This window comes from Gymnogyps californianus, chromosome 4 (assembly GCF_018139145.2).
Source record: "Gymnogyps californianus isolate 813 chromosome 4, ASM1813914v2, whole genome shotgun sequence".
Taxonomy (NCBI): domain Eukaryota; kingdom Metazoa; phylum Chordata; class Aves; order Accipitriformes; family Cathartidae; genus Gymnogyps; species Gymnogyps californianus.
This window is the reverse complement of record NC_059474.1, coordinates 70689458-70709508: the sequence shown is the minus strand read 5'-3', so window position 1 is coordinate 70709508 and position 20051 is coordinate 70689458. Positions and strand designations below refer to the sequence as shown.

Below are 20051 nucleotides of genomic sequence, written 5' to 3'. Positions count from 1 at the left end.
TTGCTTCTAGTACTCTGAAATGCTAATGAATAGAGGACAAATTTCTGTCCCCACTCTGTTACACCTATGCATATACAAGCTGCAGGATAGCATTATGAGTTGACTGTGTAACACATTTTCTTTAAATTCTAAGACCTGAAAGGTTAAGGACTAGAGCTGGCTGAGGCATAATTTTTCTTCCTCTCTCTCTTCTCAGTCCCCCCCAAATGAGAAAAGAGCACAGAAAAGGGTCGTCTTTAAAACTGTCTAGAAATTTTAAAAAGCTTTTTTTTTTTTTTCATTTTTTTCCATGTTCTGCACAACTGCAGTTGAAATGAACCCCAAAGTAACCAGCGAGAGTACTACCACCATGCCATGTGGACTCAAAATAGGGCTGTTTATGTCTACATAGATCATTCATTGGCAAAATAACTATATCGGATATCTACATGCCTTGGCTCATCTGTGAGTTCAAGACCAGATGCGCGTTATCTGCTGTAGCCCATGTCCCTGGATGAAGTTACTATTTTTATAGATATGTGTGTGTGATAAGGACACATAGACATACACTCATATCTGTATCTATGGGCAAAGGATTCATGCTATCTACTCCTAAAAAAAGGTATTTAGATGCCTAGATGGAAGTTATGTGCATAAATGGGTCCAAATCTGTTTTAAGCAGGCAGAGTCCTTCCGCTGTGCTGTTCCTTTTATAGGAACATGGCAATACAGACTTTGCTTCTGACTATTCAGTAAGAAATAAATTCCACTTAGCACATACTTCTCAGGCAAATTCATGATGCTCTACTGAAACGATCTCTTCAGAGTGTGTTGCATGTGCTCATATTTCTAAAACAAAGCATTTGTCAGAGTTACCTGTCAGTATTTGCAGGCTTCACATTTTTGCCCACACTACATTTTGTACAACTGTGACTGATGCTGTTACATGCTTCGTTACACGGTTTTCACCATTTCTCTGTGAGATTTAGGCAAGCTTTGAGGATGATGAAAACAAATGCACTTAACATAATGCTGATATCACAGTACATTGCTGATTAGATCCTTTATTTTTAATATTCAAATGAATACCAGTGCACATCTCTCTATAGTACCTGCTGATTGTAAGGGTTTTCCATGCTGGATCCATCTGCAACAGATGAGGTAAGGGCCGTATTCCCCCACTGAAATCTGATTATCTGAGCATGTACCAGAGCCAGAAATTTCAGATTAGAGTTCTAGATTGAACGTGAATTTCATAACTCTTTAAATGACTTGAAACAAGAATTCGATATGAAACACTTTGGATCTAAGATGTTCAGAAACTAAATCTTGCACCAAATTTAGCAAATTTTAGTACACAAGACACAGCTAAAGATGTGAAAGGGAGGTATTTAAGTTATACACTTGACTCCAAACCAAGATCTGTTTTAAGCCAATCTTCAGTTTAATGGTAACTTCTAGTTATTCCCTGAATATGCAACTCAGATGCTGTATCATGCTGTTTCAGACATTTACATGCTATTTTACATGCCTGTTTCCCCTCCCCTCCCTTCAAAAAACAAAAAAAAACCCCAAAACTCAACAACACACACACACACATATAGGCTTCCAGGGAGGAATACTAGTCATAACTATTGGAAATTTCCCTCTGCTGGTAATATTCCTGCTGCTCATATATTCCTATGTTTGGATTGCATCAGAGACCAATTCTGCCCATATGTGAGAGGACATGAAAGGAGGGTAATTCTATTTACCTTGGTTCTTGTATGACAGCTTATGTTCTCTCTCTTCGTTTAGCTTTTATGCCTTGGATGACTCAGTGCCTAAGTACAAGCAGATCAGAACTACCAGCTTAAATCACAAACTTCAGCTACCCTGTTATTTCTATGCTGAATCACCTATCTGGCTCTCTCCTTTGATTTCTGATACTTTTATGTAATTGTAACATTTCTGTTAAGCATAGCTGTGCATTTGATATTTCTGTCTGCATTTAGCCTCCTATAATTAATTTGGATCAAAGAGATCAAAAGGCAAAGTGTCTTTAGGATACAGCAAAGCCTACACTGAGACAGAGATTCTCTCATTAGCAAACATCTCGATTAGCAAAGAAATTCACTGTAATAAGGCATGCTGAAGACTTACAAAGGGGTTAAAGAGTCACAGATTTCCAAAATGAAGGTGTAGTGAAAACTGAAAATAAACCATTTGCAGTACAAATCGCTCCATTCAATATCTTGTCATCAGACCCTGAAAAGAGAGAGTGATCTGAAGCATGTTATAGGAGCCAAATGAGATTAACATAGCAGTGGTTTTGAAAATCCCACAAGCTCTCAAAACAGATCAGCATCACTCAAAACACAATATGCATGTTAGAACAAAGGCACGGAAATTGCCATGCAGTATTGCCTGCATTGTGGTCTCTTCAGCTGAACAGTATTTCCAGGAAAATTAAGAAAAAAGAAAAACATTCACCAACCAACCACATATTTCAAGATCTAATGATTAATCCTCTGTCTGGAACAAATTCAGCCTGTATTAAATGCTGCCTTAATTTGGTCAGACTGGAAACAGGTAAGGAATGACCTCTGCTAGGCTTAATGTAGATAGGCTTTGTTTCTATAACTATTTCTGTGACAACTGTTCATATTTATTTGGTATACAGATGGATGGCATAAAATGTAGATTCCACTCCTTCATTGGAGATTGCAAATACTAATTTTGAGCATTCTCCTAACAACCATCGCTGAAGCATTCCCCCCATGATAAGGCTGTCATCGTTGCCATTCCTTCTTAGCATACCAGTTAGTGAAGAAAGGTGTGAAAACCATACTGCTCTCACCCTCCAAATATAGAACAGGTCTTTTTGCAGTGCATGCAGCCAATACCTGCTCGAGATTTAGAAGCTTTTATCTCAACTATGACTTTTGTCAGGCAGCAACATCTCTTGCAGCTCTTGTGAGCCTGGCTGCTCCCTGTTCTTGGAGATGAGCTAGCAGGCACGTGCATCTTGCAAACCAAGCTTTTCAGCCTCTTCCTGCAACACAGCTCTAACACCCCGACACTCCCCCGATTCCTTTCATTTCACACAAAAGCCATAAGCCTTGCAAGAACTAAATTTTAGCTGTCAGTAGATTTCAGAAAAATTTGTTTTGAAGCCCACTGTCAGAAACACACGTAAGACATGACCTACTATTCTCAAGCACTTCAAAAGGTAAGAAAATTAACTTCTACCTATGTCATAAATGTAACAACGGCTACATAATTTATACAATCACTTGAGGCCAGGTGGACCTTTTATTAAATGCGCTGGAGAATTCATGCAAGTTAATACTTACAGCTTCAAGGCACTCACAGGCTGGTCCATAATTTTACTCAATTACAAAATGACCTTAATGAAGCCCTGGTGTTCTCTGTTGCGTTACTTGAATCTGATAGATGTGTGCAATTCATATGAAATGCAGACTGTTAATACTTCATTGAGATTGCTGGTGAAAGACTGGTATTATTTCTGTTGGGTTGCGATGAATGGGCCTTTTCTGTACTTGACAACAATGTGTTAAATATTATGGGGGCAGCAGAAGATACATAGTGAGTTCAGGTATTTATTTTCTTGCTTTAACTACTTGGCAATGAAATCCTTAGGAAGTTTTGGCATTGACTTCAGCAGGGTTAGGATTTCAGAAGTAGAGGTTACAAATTAACGGCATAGGTAAGTGCATTGCTGGCAATCAGCAAACTTATAATGCTTTTTCTAAAGGAAAGATTTGGGGGTTGGAATTTTAAAGGATGGTTATTGGTTTTCTCTTAATAATATTAAAAAAATGTAAATAAGTGAGATGGGGATTTGGGAGACTCTTAAAGTAATGGTGGCTAACCTGAAAGTTCAGAAATAGCATCTGAGCTGGCCTGAAAGCAGTCTGCATAAAGAAAATATGGCCTGTGAAAAGTCAGTTTAAAGCCCAGTCTAATCCCAATACCCCACATAAGAACTATGGAGACCATCATATTGGTGCTGGAGAGTATTTTTTCCTGTGAACTTCTTGTGACTTTTCCAGCCAAGTCATTTGTGTGCTTCTTCAAAGTAGCTAGAGAAGTGGATCTAAAATTCATCCGCCTATTTAAAACCTCATACATTCTTTCAGTTTCCATGACACCAAGTCTGCACAGCATAGCATGTTTCCCCAAGAAAAAGGTACAATCTCTTCATTGCTATAGCCTGAGGGTGCTTAAATGCTGTGTATATTATCCCTTTCAGTGATAGGGACATTGCCATTATTAAAGATGGAAAACAAAAATGAAATTGTAATTATTGTTTTTTGCAGCCGACTGAATATTGTGCACTTGAATAAAGACCTAATGCACTCTCGGGTCCTGAAACTCTTGCCAACAGGTGAAGACAACTGTTGGATAACAGCATGAACATCAGAGTTATTTTCAAATTAATCAAACCTGCAATAATCCTCTGATGGATGGATTCCAATTCTGTTTTATTAAACAAGGAGACACAGGAGAAGGCAAACTAAGGCCTAGGCCTGTGAAAAGCATAGCACCCACAAATGGATACTTATCACCTCCACTCCCACTGATGTCCGTTCACATTGAGATTATGGAGGACCTCTGAGGCTTGTGCTGATAAATACAGATTTGCAGAGCACTGAAGACGCTACTGAGTCACCTCAGGTATTCATTAATATTTGCATATTTTACATTAATATTTGCCTGGCCTGGCAAGTCTTACTGTGATTTTAACACAGTTGTCATGCGGCATGTGTACATACTTAAAGGTTATTAAAAATAAGTATTGTATTATTTCCAGACAGGTCTCTAAATATGGTAGTTAACTTGTTAGAAATGTCTAATGGAGGAATATCTATTAATTTTACGCTTCCCTCCTCCTTGGTTACTGTTTCCCATCCCCTCAACATACCCCCAACAACTGTCCAAGTCGCTGAAAGTTCTGTTCAAAATTGAAACCTACCATTGGGAACAGCAAGGAAGCCTCTCCTGAATTTCTCAAAGCAAAATGAAGCTGATAGACTGATAAGGCTACAAGGGAGGATGCAAAATTTTATCTACTGGAACCAAATCTGCAAAACATTACAATAATTATTCCCAAACTGGAATGGGCGTAAGGTGTGGAGCCTATCTAAGGCTGATAGGCCTTAGATATATGCAAGTGTTTCCAAATTAGGCAACTCCCTGATTAGCAAGAAATGCTGTGTCGCTATTCTAAATTATGTGAACTCCTCTAGCTCACCTAGCAAGTACAATTGACGGGTTGATATAAATCTCTAAGACATCTGCAAATAACTAACCAGCTGTCCACACTTCTCACAGCTATGATTGTTCCTCTGCATGCACTGGTAAAAGACATCAAACACAACACAGTTAAGGAGAGACAGCATCTGGGTTTTAAAAGGTTTGGGTGGTCAACTCTTCCTCAGATGGAAGGGGAACAGTGTTCACTGGAAGTTGAGAGAGGTACCTTTGCTTCTTAATGTGATGCAGACATGCCTGATAACCCAGAAAGCAGAAGCCAGTCTATGTGGAGAAATGTAAAATAATTAAAGCATCTCTTTTAATAGCGATTTATAAAGCACCTGTTTTATGAAATATATAAAGTATACATCTTATATTTACAATTATAAATAAAAGCGCCTTATTGTAAGGACCTTGACTATTCACAGTGCTACAGGAGGGCATAAGATCCCCCAAGATTACCACAGTAACATTCTCAGTAATAAACCTCTGGGCTACATCAGACACTTCTACCTCTTTCATAGATGACATTTTCTCATAAAACCACTTTCAATCACATTTAGTCAAGGTGCTCAACTTCTCACCCATTCTTAGCAAGAACTAAACATCAGCTTAACTATAACCATTTATGCAAACATCGTCCCGAACTGGGACATGAAGCATTCTCCAAATTACCTTAATGTAACGCAGACATTAGAAATAACGTCTAACCTAAATTTTAAAATACCTACTAGTGAGTTTTATGACAGCAAAATCACTACCTCAGTAAAGTGATAAGTGATTTTTAAGTATCAGTCTCATTTGCAAGTAAGAGATTTTAGGAGTTGCTGTATTGGTCTAGGTGAGACACCGTTATACTTGCCTCCCTGCTGTCATTACTACCAACAGTCTATTGCTTTACATATGCACAATAGCTCCTGTTTTGCAGGCTAATCCACAACAGATTTGGCTAGTCAGAGCCAAAGACAACAGCTTTGTGATAAAACTAACAGAGTTTTCTTTGCATTGGCAAAAAATATTTATGGTCTATGGACACAAAATAAATTGTCCAGAAAAGACCAACAGCGATCATACTCAACACAGTATTGGTTGAGAATTAAGAACAGATTCGACACATCAAGTGTACAAGATAATCAACAGAAGATATTCTATACTAAAAATTCAGTGCTTGCTTTGTTCTTTTTCATAAGTCTAATAGCAGAAACATGGTTATATAAATTAGTTAACGGCAATGAAGCCCTTAATTATTGGAGAAAGAAGTGACAGGTCATGCATATTTAGAAACCAGATAATATCAATTCTCTGTTACCAAAAATTTCCTTTAACTACCAACCATTAGAAATCATAAATTCAGAAAAAAATAGTTATACAGTCATATTTTTTCTCTTAAAAATAGGCTATGGACTCTCATAAATTGCATCTCAAGAAGTTCTGGTTAGTAGACTAGGATAGGGAAAAAAAAGAAAAAAAGAGACTGTCTGGGACTTAGATGGATAAAGAAAAGAGAATGTCTCTGGAGGAAAAAAAAAACATAGAAAAATGAAATTTTCCTATGTGGTTTCTTAAGCAGGGGTTAGCAGGCCAGGGGAGTGAAAAGGACAGATGAGTTCTCTGAAGAATCAATACGCACTAGAGGATCCCGACTGCCTTAGACATAGCTCATTACTTTCCCCTGCAGTTAAGCTGTTTGGTAGCTTTCTCTAATTCACCTATGGATCCAGCTGGGCAATATTCTGTGAGCAATACAATCCCCCATACTCAAACCACCAAGCAACATGCAAAACTGCTAAAGGCAACTAGAAAACGTACAGGCTCAAACCTGAGCACAAGGTGACCAAGATCCTCATCATCTCAGGGAATGTTCCCACCACCTGTAAAGGCAGCAAGGAAGGACTGGAACAAACAGCAACGAGGCAGCAAACAAGAAAATTTCAAAGATCATGAAAGTGGGTACCAGTGAGACATAGGAGTCAGTACAGAACTGAAATGGGGATTAAGATATATGGATTAGTCAAATAAGTTTCATAGTCTCTGAGAGGAAGAATGTCTCCCTGGTGATGATGCCACAGGGGTCACAAGCTACTTCCATGGCTATTATTTTCCCATCAACATGAATTCACCTCTCCAGGATTCAGGTTCATTCTCATGACATTCATTTAATGGCTATTTTAGCTGTTTCTCTGGCAAAGTGAATGATGGTACTATTGGCTTTTGAAGTATTTCATCCCCACCTGTGATACCTTTGCTGCTCTGGGTTACATTTAATCATTATATTCCCTTGTGCTGGCATTCAACATTTAAATAGAAGTTTTGGAAGAGAAAAGCTTTCAACTTCTTTTATGATGTGAGACACATGCTCCAGCAAATGCTTGTTTTGTGGAGGCTTATAGGCAGCTCTCTGCATTTGTTGGCTACCTTCAGACACAAAAAAATAGAAGTCACTCAGACTATGTTGTTCTTGCAAGCGCATTTTCTTGCGGCTTCCTCTTCTATAAGCAACAGTCACAAAGAAATAACGAACTGACATTGGTTCATCATTGTCACCCAGCTAAGTTCTTTCCAGGTGATAAAGGACATGCTATGCAGAGGTCCTGTCTTGAAAAGCTGATGCTTCAGGCCATAGGGTTTACCTCTGCACAGTGGGCAGAGGCGCCACAGAGCTTCTACTAGAGCTGTTTTGACAGTCTCCGAGTGTGGAAAAGAGCTGAGTGGTAGTTCCAGAGAGGTACAGTCCCTAAAACCATAAAGAACTACCATGATCACCTTCTGTAACCTTCCTTGTAGACATACTACCACAATTTTCCCAGAGAATGGGGTAATTTTTCCAGGATGGGACTTTTAGAGAGCTATCCAAGCCCATTCAAATAACATTAATTTATGGGCAACCATTTAGAAATTGCATCTTAACTACAAGCCTGAATTTGTCTCACTTCCACTGATAACTACTGATCCTTGTTATGTCTTTGTCTATGAGCGCAATCTTTATCTCATACCAAGTATCATTCCCACGTGTATCTAGACACAGTGCTAAAGTCATGTCTAGCCCACTGGTAAGGATATATACACACACAGCAAGGGCCAAAGATCTTATAGCTTAGGGACTGCACTATGGGAAGACAGAAAGCTGTTGGCACGCTATCACAAGGAAAAGAAATTCAGCATTGCAAACCTGAGTTCAATTTCTTTAAATAATACTTGTAATCAAATGCATGCATTGATTCCTGGAGAAGTGTAACATTTGAGTTGGGAAGAAGTCAGGTCTGTGCTCTGGGGTGGAACTAGTGTCTAAAGCTGGTAGAAGCTGATTAAAATGTAATATATCATCAAAAAAGGAAAGGGAAACCAAACTGTTCTGAACCTGAAATTCTGCGACATTAAATTTCTACTAAAATAAAATCTTTCTTCAAACTCAGAACTGTAAGATCTTTTCTGGAGAACAAAAACTTTCCAAAACAGTTTTTTGTTGAAAATCCATTTCACTACCAAAGAAAAACAGTTTTGATGGAAAAATTCCCGGTCAGTTTTTCTAGCACCTAGTGGGGGAAACATAACCTTCCCCTGCAAAAACATGCAAGAGCAGGATCTGCCTCTTTACATAGAGAGGACTATAATTTAGTCTTTTAAGAATTCATGAAAAAGACTTAGAAGTGTTCAGCACAAAGCCATTCTATGCATAGCAAATGTGCTATGCCTGATTGGCAGTCTTCTGTTCATAAACGGCACTGCCACGCTTCCCGATTGCTGGTGTCCCACTCCTCCAAGCTGACCCTGAGCAACAGACAGCAGTCAGCAGATGCTTTTTAAACCCGGAGTCAGCTGCAAAGCAAAAGCAACCAAAAGAGCATAATCCTGCTCTGCTTCCCCTTACAGTCAACTTTGTATGTAAAGCAACAGCCCTTCGCTATTTTTGTCAACCTGGTAAGGGGTGGGGAGAAAGGGAGAAAAAAAACAAAAAACCTAGAAAAGATGAAAAATAGGTGCAGAGCACATAAAAAGAGAAGTGAAGACGACAAAAAAAATGGGTGAGAAGTCCAAGGGAAAGATTTATCGGAAGTGTGGGAAGTAAAGAAATTATACCATCACCCCCCCCCCCCCAAAAACCAGAGAGAAAAAACTAAGTAGAAAATGAAGAGGATAGAGGATTGAAGGAATAATAAGGCAAGAGAAAGACATCAAAGGCAGTATTATAACAAGACATAATGGATTTTACTCAGATAGCTCCTTGCTTTCCAGCGTGAAAAGTCCTGATATAGTATTTAGTAAAGATATGAATTTCATGGACAACTAGATGGTACTTCAAACACATGGACATATAAAGAGCAAAAAGAGACCAGGCACAGAGATTACACAATCTTTCGAAAGCTGCCTCACTCAAGGAACATGATACTGGCAGGTAAAGCTAGGAGACAGTGAGCGTATAATAAAAGCTTAAAAAGGCACACGAGGGGAAAGCATATTCTGTACAAGTATAAGAAGCAATCATGAATGAGACTGCAGCATCAGACTGTTCTGGTTTAAAGTGGTTTGGTTTTTTTTTTTTTTTTGAGTACAAACACAGACATGCCCCTGAAATACGGCCAAAGATTTTAAGATTCTCTAATAGAGACTTCTGAAAGGGCAAAGGAAAAGCAGAAATATATTTCTGTCTTCTAACAGAAAATACTGAAATGGAAAAGGAAAAAGAATACTAACATTTTAGCTAGCATCACAGGATCTAAAACCAGAGAGATCTTTATCTGATACTGATACAGAACTCTTGCATAATTGGAAAATCCAAGAAATCTTTTCTAGTGAAACTTGTTAGACACCCAGAGCTTTGATCATGAGGAACTGGAATTGCTCTGCTAGCATGACAGTTAACAACTAGGTGCAAAAGCTTCTCAAGTGCTCCACAAATCAATTTAAGCAAAACAATAAAACCGTACATCTTATTGTGCTGGGTCTGAACCCAGCCAACCCACAACACATATTCAACTAAAGGTTGACACATTTTACAGTAATCTTAAGATTAGACATATATGTTAACTAAAGATGAACCTACTTACTAGGCTCTTGAGTCCATTCTTAGTGCTGCTGTGTAATGTCAGACACATTCAACACAATGTAACAGTGACCGTGCTAGAAATGAATTTTTTGACAAGGACTGCAAGATCAAGCAATAAATAGAAAAGTACAGTTTAATCATGTGTGATTTATAAAGCTGGAAGCCAGAGATTAATGTGATGCATCATTCTCTTTAAAATACGTATATTATCTGGTGAGATATTCTTACAATGACTTGCAAAAAAGAGATGCCTTGTAAGGAGAGATTTGAACAGTAAGAGGCAAATCAAAGAGCATATAGAAAGGGAGGAAGTCCAAGGTATGGAACAAATTATGAAGAAGAAGAAGATTATCCTATATAATTAAGCCAATGATTAGGGACAAACGATGATGGTTCATAGACAACTATGTCAGTAGTAGGGGGCTGTCTTGGTAGAAGAGCATACAGAGAACTGCTTTGTTATGGAGCATCCCAATGCCAGGGGTCCTCTCTCATGATAATGGCTTCAAGACACCATGGAATATAAATTAATTTTAAAAAGCTATGTCTCATTAAGTGTGTAGCACAAGGGAGCACTTGCCAACTCATCATATTCCATATATCCCTGGAGGAACTACATTCCTGTGCAGATTTAATGCTTCTATCCATGTTTAAGGAGCATACAAGATATACTCAAACCAGGACTCTATGGAGTTACATGGCAGTAATTTACGTTACTGTGTTTTGGGAAATAAAAAGATAAAAAATTTTTTTCCTCCAATTTTGTCTCAAACTGAAAATAAGGTTAAAATAAATGGGCTACCTTTCCAATTTACAGCAGGGAATATGACATACATAAACACAGTTAAACACATGAAATTTGAGATTGAAACACTGACAGACCCTTAGGTCTAGCAGTATAATTGAATATCACTGTGATTATACCATCAGAAGCAAATGAACAGGCACTTCACTTTATTGATGTTATTTATAAGTCACTCTTGAAAGGGAAAAGAAATGAACAATTATTTGAAAAAGCTATTATATCTTTAAGTAGCAAAGAATCAAAGATGCCAGCTGTTCATATTTCAATGTAGAACAGCAATAAAACAAACAGGTTAATCTTTTCATCATCTCGTTCAGTTCTCCTCAGTTCAGTTTTCTAAGGTTTATCTCAAATAATTTATTGAAGAGGAGCCGAAAAAATAAATAATGCCCTTGTTAAGCCTCTCTTGTAAAACACAGCTGCATAGTACTGTTGTTTCATAAGCAAACTAATCTTTACAACCTTTCTCCATCTACTAGAACTGGTGAAAGAAGAGGTGTTTCCATTCACCCATTTTTGAACTAAAAAACATTGTTCCTACCAGGGTTGTAAGTTCACCCAAATTAGTAATTTTCAAGCTATCCTGGCTGAAGGATTACTTCTAAGGCGTCCACAAAATGCACTGAAGAACAGTAAGCCTATTATTGATGAGCTTCAATTCACAGCAAATTCATTAGCAAACTTGTAGGTTTATAAAGCTTGGCATCCACCAATATGGGCAGTGGGTCAGACAGTAGATACAAAGCTGGTAGATTTAATACAGTAAATTTTAAAAGTTGAGGTTTCACCTAAGTGATCTGGGTTTTCTCCTCCAGGTAGCAGAAATTGTAGTTCTTAATAGAATTACCTTCTGAGATACTACATCTAAATGCACTCATGAACAAGCAGGGTACCCTAGGGGATCCTTGACCCCTGCTCATCCACATTCAGGACCTGGTCAAACTGTGTAGTGACTGACATGTGGCCTATCCATCTAGCTTTCTCTTCCAGAGAAACCAAAACACTATGGAGTGAAATGAGGAGAGAGCTGGGCACTAATGAAGTCCAGGGTCACATCCCACTATGGAATCAAGACACAGCAGAGTAAGCCTGTTGGCACATAACTGCTTACAAAATATGGATACAGTTGGTTTTAAACCTTATCCTTTAGCAGTTATGCCTCTGCCAAGATGACTTTGTGGAAGTTACGAGAATTAAATATTATTGCAAGATATAGCGTTACTATTTAATATCCTCCTACATTTTATATCTCTTGACTCAGCACCATTCTGCTGCTTACATAGACTGCATTTTGTTCTGAAGCACCCCAAAATCCTTTCCTTTGCAAGATGCTAAGCAAAAAGCACCGTGACGGTAGTAGATGGTAACACTGTAGGAAGCAGTCCTGCATCAGTAAGGTGACAGATTACATGGACTACTCAGTCTTTTCCATATCTGATTTCTATGAGTCAATGATTGTATTGTTTGCTCCCTTCCGTACCAAAGAAGTCACTAAGTGACTAGTACTCAAATGCAACTGAAAGGGCAGAAGTGGGGCTTGTCTTGAAATGAATGGTGTTTCTGTGCAGGTTAGCTATGCAGAAGTTATTGGGAAGTGGAGAAGTTGTTGGGCTATCCCTTCATAAAGATCTAACTTCATCAGCCTGGCTCATGCTGTAAGGAGGCAGAGGTCACTTGAAACTCAGTCATCTCACATGACAATGCACTATGAACTCCATCAAACAAGCGTGGCAAAATAATGGGTTCTTTTAGTCCTTTGCTTACATGAGAAAAGTAGAAAGTGTCCTCTTCTCTTACCAGGAAAAGAGACTCTTGAAGTGCCAACATCGAACTGACTGTAGGTTTCTCTCCCCTTTTGCTGAAAATGTTCCTGTGCTCTGTGACGTACCATGAAGGGGGGCAGCACGGAAATATATCTGCATGAATTAGTGAGCTACAATGGAGTTAACACACTAGCCAGTATTCTAATAACCCAAGTTAACGTATACCATTTTAAAGCCAAAATACCAATGGGACTAGAACAAACCATCACTTTATCAAAAGCAAGCCATTCTCCTAAGGACAGTATACGAAAAGGAGGTGCTCCAGATTAACAGGCAGCAGTTAGAATCAATGCTGATAACAGATTTGTTTCTGAGGGAGATTTTCTTCTTGCTGTGTCACTTCTTACTGCAGAGATCTGAAGACAGCGCTTGTATGAATATCATTGCAAACAAATGCTGCAGATAACCAAAGGGCATGCAGAAATCTAACTGCTTTTGCAATCAGTAAGCTTGGAGGATCAATGCAATCTTCAATGAATCAATACTTCACCACTTTGTAGGGAAAGCTGTACCTTAACGACTTGATCTAAAGCTCAGTGGACTCACTGTCTTTCCACTGATTGCAACGGGCTCTGAAGGAGATGCACAAGCCAGTTGTGAGGTTGAAAGAAGATGCGAGATTCAACAAGGCCAAAAGCGTCTCATCGAATGACAAAACTCGGTGCGCCACCGCTGAAGCGGCTGTCCCAAGTAGTGCCGGAGACCAAGATTATTTTGTTACTCTAGTCCTTCTAGGTCAAATTCATCTGTTTTAATTCGGTTAAAGCTAAACCAGTTACCTAACATCACAAAGTCCCCCCACCACTTGGCATAACTGAACACATCCGCAGTAGAGAAGTCTAGCACTGAACCACAGCAGAGCTAGTAGGCACAAGTGCGGCTCACTAGCAAACGCAGTGGGACAGCTTGTCGGCGCTACTGCTGGCTCTAGACAATGTCATAAATCCTTGATTTTGATAAATATTGAGAACTAGATTTTCAAAAACTACTGAAAGCCAGGCCTACATGATGGATCCAGGAGCTCCTCTGAGTTCCTAAGGATGGCAGCACACCCCAGCCATGCCTCAATTCGTGATGGATAAGGCTCAGAGATGCACTAATCTCCATCTCCCTCCCCCATTGAGTTGGTTTCTATTAGGAATGAATCCTGGGTGCCTGGAACAGAAAATAATTATAGCAGGCCCTGGAAGCCTGAAATCTCCAACCCTTGATTAATACACACTTATCCATATGTAAATTCAGTGTGAATGCTGTCAGCACATTTTCCTCATTAGAATTCAACAAGAGTTTAGGAAAACAATTGTTTTAGTAACGGAACAAATGTAGCTACAGTACTGAATTAACTCTGTAAAGAGAGAAATCTTCAACTTCAGTGTTTAATTTGCACATCAGTACAAATCTACAGGGGAGCCCAAAGCCAAAACTTTGGGCTACCAACACACACTACCAACACATCTTAAAATATGTAAAAGGCAAGACTAGTCATTGATTGTGGAACAAAAATCTGAGTACAAGGGAAGAAACTGTTACTGAACTGAATGCGCACAGATCAAGGCTGGCCGCATTCACAGTATGCGTGGAGGGACACACATGGTTTTGCAGTGGGATGGCCATGCCCTCCTCATGCAACCTGGTGCACACATGCTGCACTTGAGAGCCAAAGAGGGAGGGAAGCAGTCAGAGTCATCTTAGACCACATACGAGATTCACGTCTCAAAGATACAGTTGACAGTTGTTGACAGTTGCTGCCAGTGTGTACGAGGCATTACAAAAAATGAGGCATCTGCCTCTCATTGAAAATGGGCTGTCATACATGCAGCACGTGACTTAAAATTTGTGATGGCATGCACTGGAAAAGAAGAATACAGAGAATGCAAAACTGCCTGACTCACATATGCTTCCGGTGCAAAATACTTAGGATGCAATTTACTTCACACAATAATCATATCCATTCTGTGAGATATTCTGATACACCCCAGAATTCAAACTGAATGTTACAAACTCTATTGAATACTAAAGATTTGATTTTTACCCACATATGAGTCATGTATACAGTTGCAGTTAACATCCCTCCCTAGCCCCAAGCACCTGACAGGTGCCCAAGTTAGAAGTGGTCAGTCTAGGTTCCCTCAAATAAGAGCTGGAGAGAAGGAAGTTCTCACCTTGAATCATCTTCTGGAAGGCTCCCTTCCTGTAACTATTCAGAGCTCACAGGAAGCGTTAGGACACGTGCTACAACAGGTAGTAAGAATACTTCCAATTAATACTAAGTTATTAAATGTAAACACAGTGGCTAGAGCCTTTTCAGACCTAAGTAACAGCTAATTTGTTTTGAATAAGAAAAAATGCCAATCAGAAACCCTAGCCAACACCACGGATTATTCTTCTGGAGGAAAAAGAACATCCTCTATATTATTAGAGTACTTTTCTACTAGAAAAGTTGATTTAGGAGAAATAAAAAGCATCTAAAATATAAATTCTAGATGCTTTTGTTCCTGCTCTGGTTAAAACCTACTTAGTCAAAAAGCAAACAAGTTGGACTCACAGCTCCTATACCATACTTCAAGCCAATAAAAATAAACATGCCAGTTTGCAAAGGCTGTAGCAGATGATGCAAAAGCTAAGCGTGTCCTAGCGCGAGAACCACAGAGCTCTGCACTCCCTGTGAACGCAGATGTCACAACTCTACCTCACTCTTCTGGATGTGCAAGCAGTGACCTAAGTACAAGCTCCCTGACAGCAAAGGCTTTCAATACAGTGACTGAACTGTTTCAAATCGAACACTTGGTTTGTTCTGTCTGGTGCACTATAAATAAATAAATAAATCCTGGAAAGTTGTATTTGAAGATTTCCACAGCAAGCTTCGATATACTACCACCCTGGTTTTGATTGAGGGGGTGGAGGTGTCAGGGTGGGAGGGAGGTCTACCAACCCTCCTTCAAATTCAAGAATGGTATCTTGCTACAGTTGCCTATAGATTTTAAAATCAGGAGGCACCATGTTAGCAAAGGGTCATTGGCACACACTGTAGCAGAAAACAGGAAATATAATTAAACATACAGCTGTGAGGTAAGATCTTTGGCAGGAGAAAGAGAGCTTTGGGAAGAAAGTGGCAAGGGCAAAGCACTATGAAGTAGCCCAGTAAAGTGGTCAAGAGGAGGAATGAAGCACAGAGGCAGAGAGGAAGAAATGAGAGTGGGGGTGAGAGGAGCAGAAAAAGAAGCACAAAGAGATAAAATGACAGTAAAAGAAAGAAGGCAAAGCATACAGAAGAGAAGAACGTACATAAGGGAAAACATCTCTCTTAGGAGTCATAGTTATTTAGTAAGGGCAGGAGCCACATTGTTATGCAACAGGATATACTGTTTTCTGTATAGAAAGAGTTTATTTAAGCTTATATGAAACCACCCTCAAAAAAAAAAAAATCTGTGTGAGAAAAGGGAAAAAAAAAAAAAAGAGTAACATCATATTTCTTTCAACTTTTAAATTGCTTTTTAGGTCATATTTCACCCTCCCCTCCCACCCCCCAAGTATTTTCCAGGATGGAATTTTCTTCTTCCCACTCCAGGATTTGGCGTGGGCAGAGCACCGCAGATGCTGCTGAACTCAGAAACCAAGAACCTGATTCATTCTTCCCTTGAATCTTGTGCTATCATTTAGACTGGGACCAAGCAAACGTCAAAGGCTGCAAGTCAGAAAGATAATTTTACACAGCTTGTACATTCACTTTGTCCCAGTGTAACAGTGGTACAAGAGGAAGAGTAAAGATAAATCCAGTTCTGAATCCCTGCTAGTTTGTCAAATATTTGTTTAAGAATAGTTATTTTTCCTCCTGTTCCAGCAGACTTATGCTCTAAAACTCCTCCGAGTTTTGACTGTACGCAGAGGGCAGGTTTTCCCTAAGGTAAGACCAACAACCATTTTCAACTTCACAGAACAAAAATCCTTAAAATGAAGACAACCTCATACAATCAATCAAGCAAAGCCCTTCAGTCTCACTGACTGTGTTCAACAAGTCCAGATTATCTTCTGCAAGTTTCCTTTCATTTCAGCCTCTGGTACTGCACAATCACACTGCTGGGTATCAATTCAGTACTCAAAAAGGATTCTCAGAATAAACTGTCAGGAGTCATATGACATAAAAGAAGCTGCTCCCAAGATAAGTGATACAGTGTTCATATTTTTGAAAGCTGAGGCCAATTTCAGTAAAAAAGATTCCCTGCTTGCTTCATTTTAGACTTTAAAACAAACAAAAGCTCTAACATTTTAAAAGGTTAGACACATTTTTCACTCCCACTGTTTCTTAATAAAACACCATTTGTGTGGGAAACCAGCTTAGTGCATACTTTAAAAACAGGCAAACCATTAATTGATCCAACATGTTGGCAGTTTTAGAGAAACTCATTAGACAAGAGCAAGCGATGCATCTTAAGTTTTGAAACAGCCTGAGCTTCGCTTTAAGGGTGCGTAAGTATGCCAAGCTCCTACTACTTCCTACTGCTTAGTATATAATCTGTGATACTTAAAGTACCAAGAAGTATGATCTGAACAGCTACTAAACCATGTGCAGGTTATAAAGCATAGTTTTAAGAAGCTCAAGAGGTTATGAGTTGCTTGTCTCATAAAACCAAGAGAAAATACTAAAAAACGCCCATCTTCCACCAATCCTACCAAAGAAACATGAATTTGCCCAAAGAAACGGTTAATCTCTTAAAGAGGCTGCACACAAGAGGTTCCAAAAGCGCTACTTTTGCATCAGCAGTATTATAGCACTATAGTTAGGCAACAAATTGTTTTTCAGCACATCTATGCTACCTAGTTTACTGTAGAAATTTAACATGTCATTAGAATAACATCCTGTTTTGCAGCCTTTCTGTGTTTCAATTTACCCCTAACTCTGCTAAGATTCAACTGGCATGAAACAGCTGGGCATGATTAGTTACTGGATGCAAACCAAACTGAGATTTCACAATAGGTGGCATTTTAGTCTCCATGGCATAGGCTGCTGGTATAAAAGACCAGTGACCCCTGGCAGACAACACCGTTCCTAAATATAAATCTGGTGATCTGTTTTTAAAACAACATTATTTCAGATCAAACATTGTTACAAAACCAGCGTTTTTTGTGGGCATAACCCAAGGTTTGGGTTGTTTCCGATGACTGGATTTCTGCTCCGTTCTAGTTGACGAGCACATGTTGGGACCCGAGCACCCCTGTGCTGACACTGCAAGCACAAACTCCATCTGAGTGTTCACCTGGGAGAGTGAACCCCCCCCGCCCCAGCCCAGTCCTGGCCAAAATATCTCATGTTCTCACCAAATCAGATATTCGGCATTCCTACTCGATCTCACAGCTTTTACACGATCATAGGCAAGACCGTGGACACTGTGTTCCCTACTTTATTGCACCTCCTGATAAGCCTGCACCATAAACACTACGCTTCTCCTCCTCCGAAGGTCTCAATCACACCCAACCCCACACGGCACCTGCCAGAGGATCTTCAGGACACAACAAAACATCGGTGCCCCACAGTGGGCTCAGGGTCCCATCCATTCCTCCGACTAGACCCAAACTTTACATCTCCCAAACTTTTCAGCCCGGAGCACCAGCGTGCATTGCTGCTAGCAGCACATCGGTCCTTTGCCATGGCAGCACGGAGAGCTGCTCCGCGCCCCGAGGATGGGCACCCAATGCCCGGTGAGGCCCACAGCCTTGCCCTGCTCCCTGCCAGGAGGTGCAAGGACACCTTCCCCCCCCAGCAGCTCCCACCCCAAGGATGCGGGACAGCAGAGCGGGCTGCCACACACAGGAAAATGGGGCCCGTCCGCCCACCCAGCACAGCCCTCGGGGTGCGCCCACAGAGCGCGGGCAGGGTGCCGGGGCTCACCTGCGTGGGGCATGGTGATGGTCTCGTTGGCGTTGCTGGAGCCCACGTTGTAGATGACCACGGCGGAGGCGTTCTGGGCAGCGGCGTGGCGGATCTTGTCCTTGTAGGTGCAGTTGCCCCGCGGGATGAGGGCCACCCAGCTCTTGCCCGGCGCCGGGGCGTTGAAGCGGGTGCCGGGGTCGCAGGCGTAGCGGTCGGCGGGCGAGGCGGAGAGGGCCACCTGCCCGCGGGCGTCCTGCTTGGGCGACTGCTCGCCGTAGCGCCCGCACTCGCTCTTCTCGCTGCGGAGCTCGGCGCTGCCGGCCGCCGGGTCGGCGTAGGTGATGTTGACGAAGGCCGTGTACCACTCCTCCTTCTCGGCCACGGTGAAGTCCAGGCACAGCAGATGCACGAAACAAAAGGACAGCAGCCATGTTGAGAGAGCCAGGCTGCGGCACGCTTGGATCACAGACATTGCCATCTTCATCTGCCGGGCCCCCCCACCCCGGCCGGCCCGCCCCCGCCGCCGCCGCCGCCTGTCCGTGTGTGCGTGCGCGTGTGGCGTGCCCCGAGCAGCCGGCTCCGCGCGGGGCGGCGCTGCTCCCGCCAGGCGCCGTGCGGGAAAGGGAGGGGAGGGAAGGGGGAGGGGGGCCCTCCCCTCTGCAGCCCGCTGCCTAATTCATGTCGGGGCCGTTTGATTTCCTCGGGCTGGCCCCGTCTCCGCCCTCCCCTCCCCGCCGCCTAGGCTTCCTCCTGCCCCTTTCTCCCCTCCCTCGCCCTGCCCGCACAGCTGCCTCCCCCGCTGCTGGCAGCCCGGCCGGCCGCCGGGCGGGGAAGGCGCGGAGGAGGCGGGGGGGATTTCCACACGCAGAAACGCGCGGCGCCGCTCCCGCTCCGGCCCCGACGGACGGCCGGCGCGGCCCGCCGGAGGGGCTGCGCTCTCCCCGGGGTGCGGGGCGGCGGGGGGGGCCGCCGTGTGCGGGAGGAGCGGCGGCGGCGGCGCGGCAGCGGCACCTGCCGGCAGAGGGGGGCGGCGGGGCGGGGGGCCACGGCGGCGGGGGCCGAGGCGAACGGCCGTCTCTTCCCGGGGAGCCCGGATGCGGGGTGCTTCGCAATTAGCCGGTCACACCTCCCGATTCGTGGTTTTAACTTGGATTTTCTTTCCGCGCTCTTTCCCCGACTGCTGCAGGGTGAGTTGAAAAACCTGCAGATGTGAATGTTACAATGTAATTATGCCACACAGCTCAGAGGGATCATCGCTCGTCTATCAGGTTT

At 41.8% G+C, this 20051-nt stretch overlaps 1 protein-coding gene across 1 annotated transcript in view; it reads right to left on the bottom strand.

Annotated features, from left to right (window-relative positions):
- Positions 1-19263, bottom strand: part of RNF150 (ring finger protein 150) — a 119459-nt gene extending 100196 nt beyond the window's left edge. Inside the window, exon 1 of the mRNA XM_050896170.1 lies at positions 18798-19263. Within this exon, the coding sequence (XP_050752127.1) occupies positions 18798-19263 (466 nt within the window). The remainder of the gene's footprint in view (positions 1-18797) is intronic.
- Between the last annotated feature and the right edge of the window lie 788 nt (positions 19264-20051).